The following is a 10209-nucleotide window of genomic DNA, read 5'->3' on the forward strand; positions in this document are numbered from 1 at the left end:
TAATCCATAATCTAAAAGATAAGAATGGAAGTATAGTTCATAGTCAAAAAGATAAGTAAGGACGTTAAAATCATCAATTGTCTAAAAGATAAGTAGGGACGTATTTTTCATAGAATAAAAGAAAAGTATATACTCCAAAGTTTTAAAGATTAGTAGAGACGTCTACTCCATAGCCTAAACGATAAGTAGGGACCTTGATATACTCCATAACCAAAACGAGGAGTAAGGAAGTCAAAATCAATAAATAATCATTCACAGATATATGAAGAATGATATAAACATGGTCATCGTCTGTTGTTGCTTTTTTCAACCCCTTTGGTAAGACACTTAGGATAATGTTGACCATTTTAAAAGTTACAAAAGAGTAATACCATTGCTCTGCAAACATAGCACAAGTTCAATTGTATGTCTTAAACAGAATTCTTCTGAGATATTTGACAGTAAATTTGATAACGAAAAACACCTAAAGACTTTGAACTTGTTTATTTTTCAAAAGTACAAATGAGAACATGTATGAACAGAACAGAAAAGTAATACCATATAATGTATTATTCATTTTCTAACCACAATATACAGTTTGAAATGACATATTTATTTTATTTTATAAGTACAAGCATTTCAATACAGTAAAACATCAATTTATAAACTCCAACAGTTACATAATGACAGTTTGGGTTGCAGCCAGGTTTTCAAAAAGGGACACGGTGTTGCAGAAAAGAGACAGGGTGCTGTAGAAAAGGGACAGGGTGCTGTAGAAAAAGGACAGGGTGCTGTAGAAAAGGGACAGGGTGCTGTAGAAAAGGGACAGGGTGCTGTAGAAAAAGGACAGGGTGCTGTAGAAAAGGGACAGGGTGCTGTAGAAAAAGGACAGGGTGCTGTAGAAAAGGGACAGGGTGCTGTAGAAAAGGGACAGGGTGCTGTAGAAAAGGGACAGGGTGCTGTAGAAAAGGGACTGGGTGCTGTAGAAAAGGGACAGGATGCTGTGGGACAAAAGGGCACGTTGTATCGGGCAGTAAATAATTAAAGCATTATGAATTTCATAGAAAATGTTAGAAATTGTGTTTTTTATGTTTTAAATATTAGGTTACAACAACTTAATATGTAAAGTTTGTTCAAATCCATAATCACATATCAATTTTTTAATCAAAACAAAGGACATATTTGATTATCTTCAGCATTTTATTCTTCGAAGGCAATAGGTTGGAACATTCTGGTCTCAATGAGGGCAGAAGGGTGCTTCCAAAAAAGGACAGGGTGTAGCACCCTTTCATTACCCTCGGGCTAAAACCGTAATCATCAATCCATATGTCTTCTGTATAATACAGGTAAAGTATCACACGTATAATTATAACTGGCATGGTTCAGGCTGTCTTGTGACCCCAAATTGTTTTTGTATCATTTAAAAGGATTTTGTGAGCATATGAAAAATGTGTGAACATTACTCTGATTCTATGATCATAAGACGACTATAAATTAATTGCTAGATTTTCGTCCCCATCTCTCATTTTTACCACCAGCCCTTAAATTTTATTGACTCAAATGAAAATGTTCAACTGGGGTCTGTATTTGCGTACATTCGGAACTCCTCGGCCATTTTATCGAAAACAACCTCGGATGTATGCCGGTACATCTGTTGAAGTAGTTCGTAAAATTTTGAATTATATCATTAGTTAAATGTAGTGTTTTAGAGTTGTATTTATTGATCTAAGTTTAAATTTATTGTCATTGAATTGTATTATAGCAAACATAATGAAGAATCCCAAGAGTTAAGTCACAAAGTTTAACTGCTAAATAAAATCACTACGCGATCTACTTGCAGCGGACTTAAACGTACCACTTTTTGAGTGTGTAAACCATCCATATACATCCGAGGTTGTTTTCGATAAAATGGCCGAGGAGCTCCGAATGTATTTGCGTATTGGTCCGGTACTGTCTGACAACAGCGTTTATTCATACCCGCCGGTGGTGATGTAAACATTCACATGCAAAAAAGGGGAATTGTTACCATGTTAATGGTCACTTAAACAAACATGAACACGTATTCAATGATGAAACAGTCAAATAAGAAACATAACTAATAAAATGTAACCCCCTCCCCCATTTCAAAAAAATACATTTGGATGAAAATCTAGCAATTAATTTATATTTATCTAAACCAGATTTCTTGGCTTTTGAAGATAGGGAAAGAAGGCAAAGTCTTAATAATGTTGAAATAAAAAAGAAAATATATACTGCAATAACTTTTAGATTTACTTTTGGTCTTTTTTATTGCTTTGACATATTAGTCATCAGCTTGCAATGTCCTTTCAAATGACACAAAAATTGTTGGTGGTCACCAGGCAGGCATCAAAGTTTAACAGCACCAATAGCTCTATAATATGACAAGTTTATTTAAACATTGAAAACCTCTAGTCCGAGGTAAAAAAAACACACTATAACACTGCAAGGCGCATTACATACTACCAGTAGTACTGCTTTTATAAATACAGTACCCCGGTACTTCTTTCATACTGCTAATCATAATTAAAGATATTTGTCAGCAAAACACTAACAATTGCCAGATCATTCAGAACTTTTTTTAAGTTAACAATGTGATTACGGGCATTGTTGTTAACTTTTAAAGGTGAACTATTTCATGATGTGGTCTAATATTTAAATATAAACAATTACTGCTTAAACAGTTGTATCAGGTCTTGTTTGGAATAAGTATATCCTTGATACTTTCAGAGTACTGTAGTAAAGATTTCAAAGATTAACAACGCTGATGTTAACAATGTTGCTAACTTTAACAAAGTTGTGAACAATCAGTCCGATGTCCGGCCCATCCCTGTCACAATCCTGAAACAGTTCTGAGAACAGTTGTTCTTCAATCTTGAATGTATGCAAGCACCTGCGCCAAACCACCATTGTGACCACATGATGGGATCACTGATATTGGGCTCGCTAAAAAGCATCAGAAAACACGAAATAATACATACATTGTACATCATTAAATATGAATTTCACAGCAACAATATTATATATTGTGTACATTATTACACGCATCATAAAATAATAAATTAACTATTTGTACAGGAAACATAACGCATCATGATAATTGACCAGTATCATGGAGTTATTTGTCACAAATTCAACAATATGTCATGTAACCGATCACAAACTGCTGACAAGAGAGTTACAAATTTACAGAATACCTTTGTGTTGTTGTTGTTGTTTTCAAATTAAATGTAAAAATAGTTTGAACAGTTCTTGTAAAAGTATATCATTAGGCTTATTGATAATAATATTTTTCATCATACTGTGCACACCATACACTGATTTTATGTGCATTTCGCAACTGTACCCTCCTACATAGAAAGGAATTAGTATAAGCTATTACATTACTTATTTTCCAATCCATTTCAAAATACTATTGTTGTACTGTTATTTTTGTATAATTATATCAACTGAATAAAATATGTTTAAACTAAATTCAGTAGTCATGTTTTAATGTCCATTACGACATTGGCACAGTTATGGTAAATGCAAAAATCTACGACCAATCGTAAAAACCTTGGGATACTTTGTCCACAGGTTATCCTTAATTTAGTTTTGTCATTTCAATGATATGATAAGTAATGGTTAGGCCAAAAAAAAAAAGGTTTGGTTAGGTTAACATCCTTTTCAAAACCAAGTAGGGTAGGAACCCCTCTTTTTTTCCTTCTTTTTTTTTTGTTATAAGGCTTTTATATAAACGTAATTGTCATCATTGGAGAATCTTCAGTATAAAAGTTTAAAGGTTTTAAACAACATATCAATTCACACAATTTAAAAAAATAAATAAAAAATGACTGACTATAAAAACGGATGAGTGGGTGCCTACCGATATTTCGAAGGTAGGGTCGACTCACCTGAATCAAATGTATTTTTTTAGGCAGTGAATTGACCAATCCATAATCATTTTGGCTAACTTTGACCAATCCAAAAATAACCTGGTTTTATACAATAAGCTGCAGACCGCCAAAATCAGAAGAAAAAAAATCCTATAAGTCATCCCAAAGACATAACATTTTCTGACTGGCGTAATGCTCAAACAGCAAACATCGTCGACAAGTCTTGATTCCGCATCGGTAGTTGACGACCTTCCCGGCAGAGTCTTTTCCCCGGCAGTATTTTAGGCCGCACGGGTACCAGCCGATACACAAGTGATATTGGCACGTGCACGGCTTTTTAATGTCTGTTGTGTCCTTACAGCGTGAAATTTTCTCTGACTCCGTGCTTTTCACGGCTGACATCATTTTGCTAAGATCTTTGTTCAACACTGAAATACAGCAGAATAAATGAAGGGTTGTAAATTACATTTTTACAAGAAAAATGTAGGATTTAATCTAGGCAGTTTAAAAAGAGTAATTCATCCTCCCCTTTTTAGAACATAATTCTGACGTCATGGCAATGAGCATGTGTACCCTTTTTACATGACAGAATTGTGTGCTTATAATTGATATTCAGTCTTAAAGCTGCACTCTCAAAGATTGACTGTTTTGACAACTTTTTAATCTTTTGTCTTTGAATGAGCCAAATTTTGCGTAAATGATACGGTGGTAAAGACTGCTGGTAAAGATCAGATTGCAGATTTTTAATATTTTTTGCTCGAAAAATTGATGTTTTTTATGGCTAAAAGCCTTACTTAAACTTTAAGAAAATGGAAAATTTTGGCAGTGTTCAAAACTATTCTATTAAGTGTTATCCTATAAGACTGCTTTGAAAGCACTGATGCCAAAATTAGCTGATTCTGAGACAAAAAAATGAAGAAGTGGTCAATCTGTGAGAGTGCAGCTTTTAAAAAACAACTTACTTTATGACAATCTTTAAACGTATCCATTAAATATCACTTTATAGTGTGTACTGTGAAGAAAATAACACCAAGGCCCCAATTTCTCCAAATATCTTGAGCATTTCTTGTCAAAGTATCATCATTCATTCAGGCAAATTTCTGGCTTAAACTACATGTAGATTTACAAACTTATACATTGTTAATCATGATTTTCTTTCAAATAATTTTCGTTTCAAGTCTCATTACTCTAAGTCTTTCAAAGAAGAAAATTACAGAATTTATACTAATTAAGACTAAAATAGTGAGCTTAGCTTAATTTTGTTAAAAGGGACTTAATATGTTTTAAGAAATAGTGACCAGTTAATTATTATAAATAAAATACCTAGCTATCAGACCATAATTTGAATTTATTTTTTTAAAGGGGATTTTTTTATCTGGTTAAGGGAAAAAAATATTATTTTTCAGAAGGGAAATGGGGCCGAATCTTGACCCCAAAAAGGGTATAAAAAAACAACACTGCACTGACAATTCATACCTTGAGATATAAGTTTGATATCTGCCTCATTTGAATATGTGCTGTCAGGAGCGCTACTGCAGATGTTGTACAGGTAAGGACTGATCAGAGCTGACCGGTCAAGACTGACCAATAGGTCCAGTGTGTGCTTTTCCACACCTCGGTCCTCTTCTGGGCTGCGAATTGCTGTTGGGTTTTTCTGGAGAAATAAAATACATTTGATTACAGTATTTGTGATTTAAGGCATAGATAATTTTTATTTATTTCCTAGTATCAAGCCATTAATAGTCATGACTTATTAACGCTGCACTCTCACAGATTGAAGATTTTGACAACTTTTTTATTTCTTGTCTTGGAACGAGCCAATTTTTGCAAAAATGCATAGAAACCAGTTCCCGTAAATGAATGGGTATAAGACGATAGGGGGTATTAGACGCAAGCAAAAAAACTGTGAAAAATCTGAGAAAAAATAGGGAAGTTACTGTATGTAAAAACTTTATATTGTATGGGCTTGTTCTCAAAGTGTCAACACCTACAGAAAAGAATAAATAACATGGAAAAATGCGAAAAATCATGACCATTATTGCATCAGTTTGTAGTATTGGTATGTTTAACAGGTCTATGTTTTAAGGCAGTGCGAATTTTTCACACCTTATTGTACAACTGACAAAAATATTTTGACAGTGCCCAACATTGCTTTTTTATATGCATGTTTAATTATTGTTTTATTCAAATTAATATTGAATAATTTTAAGAATTTAAATCGTACAATATTTTTTTTTGTTTATTATAAACATCTTGCGATATACCGTATCCCGATCTTCAACTGCCGTTTTAACCCGTATATACTCAATCGATATGACACAAGTAACTTCCCTTTCTACATAAATCTAAACAAACTCTCGGCCTGAAATCGACCTCAGAAAAAAGTTCAAAAGCTTGTTACTGGGTATTATACGCAGGCATTTTTTACATCGAAATCTGAGAAAAAAAAATGCGTCTAATACCCAGTCATTTACGGTATATAAGATTGCAGACAAAAATTGATGTTTTATGCATTTTTCTTAAACCCATTTTTCTAGTAACTGTTTAAGCCATAAAACATTAATTTTTGAACGGAAATATGAAAATCTGCGATCTGATCTTTTGTCAGCAATCTTTTATCATTGGTTTGCAGATGTTTACACAAAAATTTGCTCTTTCCAAGACAAAAAATAAAAAAAGTTGTAAAAACGGTAAATCTGTGAGAGTGCAGCTTTAAAGTCATGTTTAAAATTTTATAGAACAAATGTTTGAGCTAATAGAATACTTGTAATAGGAGTGTTCAAGACTTAGTTCACATTGCTACTTCTAGTTTGTTCTGAACCAATGATAGAAAAGTGGCTTATTTTCTAAGTGGCTTATAATTTTCGAACTTGAGAGTTTTAAGTGGCAATCATGAAGTTATGAATCATGCCAACATTATATTCTGATTAGTTCAAACTAATATCTTTAAGCTTATTGTGATGAAAGCAGATACCGCTAGCTTATGAATCATATTGCAGTCGGTTTTCCTAGGCAGAAACCTTAACTGGTGTTCATTCTCAGAAGCCAAGAGAAGGCTCCCTTTGTGGGGATAAAACTCATGACCTTTTGGGTGAAAGGCGGGCATCTAAACCACTAACCACAAACCCTTTCTAATAACATAGTAAATCATATGAATACATTGGGGAAGGACAAAAAAATATCCCTTCTGGGAATTAATCTCAAGGTGTAATATAATCAACGTAACTGAAGGAGACAGAATGGCCAGGTACCAGTTTAGCTAATTTGTATATATACCAAACATTAGTTTGCTTTCAGTCTTAGATCGAAGTCGTGTAAAATATCCCTTTTTACATGTAACACTTTAAATCAAACCTGTCTGAGCTTCGACATTGCATCTGAGGAAATGAACTCGTTCTTGCCGAACCGCGTCACGAAGCAGAGAACCTGTGGCTGTGGCAGGGACAGGCCTCGCTCCTCTTCCCAGGGGACGAACACTCGAAACACCTGCACATCCTGAGAGATAAGATTGATAATGATAAAAAATGAAATATTCATAGCAATTCTCAACAGGCTGGAGGATTAACATATAGCATTAATCATCAAATTTATTGTTAACTCATTAATTCTGAAAATACAATATACAAGCATCATCAAGATCAAATACTAGTAGCCGATATTTCAACATTACTGTTGAAGAGTGAAAATTCAAGTTCAAAATATTCCTTTTTTATGTGATATATTCAAGCTATCGGTGGGTTTACTGGAATCAGGCAAAATTAACAGTAGCGTGTAAACACTATTTTTGAAGAAGTTTTTAGATTGAAACTTGGGGTATTATTTGGTGTTTATCATTCTGTAAATTAGCTTAAGGAGATGCTGGACAAATAGAAGACAATCAGTCAATTGCTGATACGGCTTAGTTTAGCTGTCCATGCAGCAAAGATTGGCGATGATATGGCCCAGATTGAGAGACAATTTGCCCAGATTGATAGAGAATACAGACCAGATTAGCAGATCATAGGGTCTAGAATGAAAGATTGGTCTTGAGTTCTGGACCATATGGTCTTTAAATGGTTGATTCTTTTGACAATTTTAGTGGGTATATGGGCAGTATTGTCTTCTCATTTTAATAGTCCAGGCTAAACATCATTAAATAAAGATGCCTTGACAGCATTTTTGAATGACTATATGTTTCCCCGGCTTGAGTTTGCCAATGTTAAAAATAGTCAAAAGAATCTATGAACTCATTACAGGGCCTGATTCTACTGGTAACCCAGTCACCTGAGACACCAAAATTAAACAGCTGGTGACCTCGCCGGATCGCCATTACGGTGATTAAAAAAGAGAAAAAAGTAATGCCTGATGCTGGCTACAATAATGAGCAATAAGGGAGACTTTTTTTATTATTATTATTACCTTTCTTATGCATCCCTGTAACACTACAACTCTCTACCAGTTCACATCGGGAGAAATAATATATATTTTATGCATTGATGTTGAATAATGACAAAATTGTTTAATATATGACTGACAGTGATCTAAACTGGATTGAATTTGTCATTAGAGATGTTTTTTTCACATGAATATATTCTGGGTCACGAATATCCTGTTATACATGTACACAACCTGTCAGATTTGTCCCAGATTTACAGATATCAGAATACTTGATAAACAATCAACACATGTCAGTGTTTTATGATATCTGAATGTGTTTTTTGGCATATTGACATAAATAAATATGTGTTAAATCAGTAGGCAATAATATTTTCGTGGTAATTTGAATTTATAACAGAGATAATTTCAAAATTGTGGCAGCAAGGATTCTCTATGCAAGGACCGTTCGCTACTTTTTGCTGGGATGGTGGACATCACGAGTCTGCCATAGGCAAAAAATCGTCAAAAGACTCGTTGACGGCCATTTAGGTGGACAATGTCTGTAGTCCAAATAATTGTTCGTTGACAGATTTTTAATATGGCAAATCCTTCACATAAAAATTGTTTTGTACGAAAAGTGGGTAGTTATTCCGAGCGGGATTCCAGAGTAAAGCATATTGCGTCTATAAAATATCATAAATACAAGAAATATTACCAAATAATGTTAATTTATATTAGTTCGGTACACAAAAAATAAATATCCAACGAATAATTATGAGTTTGACAGGTTTTTCTTCATTTCATTCTGTCAAAACATAACAATATATATATGAAGGGCACCTGCAAGGCTTCAGTTCACAATTATAAAACAATCGGAACATTTCAGCCATGGCCGAGTTGTTACTATTGTATTTACAAGGTCTATCTCGAAGCTTGTCGGAGGTGGCCGAGTTATTACGATTGGGTCGAGTTGTTCTGTTGGCATAATTGTTGTCTGTGTCAGTCAACATTCGTTTTATTGGAAAGGTAAATAATGTGTTTTAATGCATTAAATGCTTGTTTTGCAAAATAACTTTTCACTTACATGGTAAAATATGAATATAAACCTTTATTATCCATTTCAACCATAAAATACTTCACTTAATACAATTTCAATATTTTTCAAACACCCCTGGTTTTTGCACAAACCTGTTTTGATGTTAGAGATTGGAAGAATCCCGTATAATGCACCTGTCAATTGATACCACAGCCCCCCCCAGGTCCGGGGGTATACCGGGGATAGCCTGGGAAATAGGCTGTGTTATTACATTCCAGGTGGCCCCGTAGTGCCGGGTGAATGGGGTGGTTTTGTCTATGCGCCAAGTATAGCGGGGAATGGGGTGTGTGGGGGGGGCATTTGGCGGGGGTTTTTACAAGCAGTTTGTCCCCGCAGGACGGGGATTTTGCCCGGGCTTGGCTGGACTGAAAGTCAAAGTCCCCGCTATTCCCCGGACCTGGGGGGACCATGGTTACAATTGACTGGTGCATAACACGTCTATTATTTTAGACTAACTACAGTATGTCTGATGCCATTTAGTTGGCCGTTTGTATTCGGAGTCTGAAATAAAAGTGACAGGGTTTGACAGAGAATCATGGAAACTGCCAAAATCTTACAGCTTTGAAGTCAATAAAGTGAGTGACGTGGGTGCCATCCATGGAGAGGAATTCGAGTCTGATGGTGTCAGCAGTTGTGTTAGCTTCAATTGTCTCCCTTTCCACATCACCGCCGCGATTCTTCACGTTAACTATTAATTGACAATAAGAATTACACAGAAGTGTCAATATAATGAAAGACAATATGTTCAGCTTGTGTTTTACAGTAGTCATTTTCGTGATTGTTGCTAGATATTCTTAATGTTCAAGTAGTTATTTTCAGACAATAAAAGTTTTGTTTTTGTCGGCCATTTTGCGGTGTTTCCTAAAATTATATTCCCATCATTAA

General features: G+C 34.6%; 1 protein-coding gene across 2 annotated transcripts; it reads right to left on the bottom strand.

Moving 5' to 3' along the window:
* Positions 1 to 468: 468 nt before the first annotated feature.
* On the bottom strand, positions 469 to 10197 carry LOC128234522 (out at first protein-like). Of its 2 annotated transcripts, XR_008260955.1 has the most exons (5): positions 9882 to 10197; positions 7227 to 7367; positions 5349 to 5526; positions 3891 to 4300; positions 469 to 2943 (listed from the first exon to the last, which is right to left on the bottom strand). XR_008260955.1 is itself a non-coding variant. In XM_052948781.1 (4 exons), exons 1-4 carry the CDS (start codon positions 10092 to 10094, stop codon positions 4023 to 4025), a joined length of 810 nt encoding a protein of 269 aa, XP_052804741.1. In that variant the 5' UTR covers positions 10095 to 10197; the 3' UTR covers positions 469 to 4022. The 2 variants fall into 2 exon arrangements, 1 of the variants encoding a protein (XP_052804741.1); XM_052948781.1 differs by having other exon boundaries at positions 469 to 4300.
* Between the last annotated feature and the right edge of the window lie 12 nt (positions 10198 to 10209).

The sequence above is a fragment of the Mya arenaria genome, chromosome 5 (genome assembly GCF_026914265.1).
Source record: "Mya arenaria isolate MELC-2E11 chromosome 5, ASM2691426v1".
NCBI classification, from domain to species: domain Eukaryota; kingdom Metazoa; phylum Mollusca; class Bivalvia; order Myida; family Myidae; genus Mya; species Mya arenaria.

Coding starts and splice junctions, on each gene's coding strand:
- LOC128234522 (XM_052948781.1), bottom strand. CDS start 10,094: ATGACTACTGTAAAACACAAGCTGAACATATTGTCTTTCATTATATTG. Junction 5,527..7,226: donor CAATGTCGAAGCTCAGACAG/GTTTGATTTAAA, acceptor TTATTTCTCCAG/AAAAACCCAACAGCAATTCG. Junction 4,301..5,348: donor TATCAAACTTATATCTCAAG/GTATGAATTGTC, acceptor GCTGTATTTCAG/TGTTGAACAAAGATCTTAGC.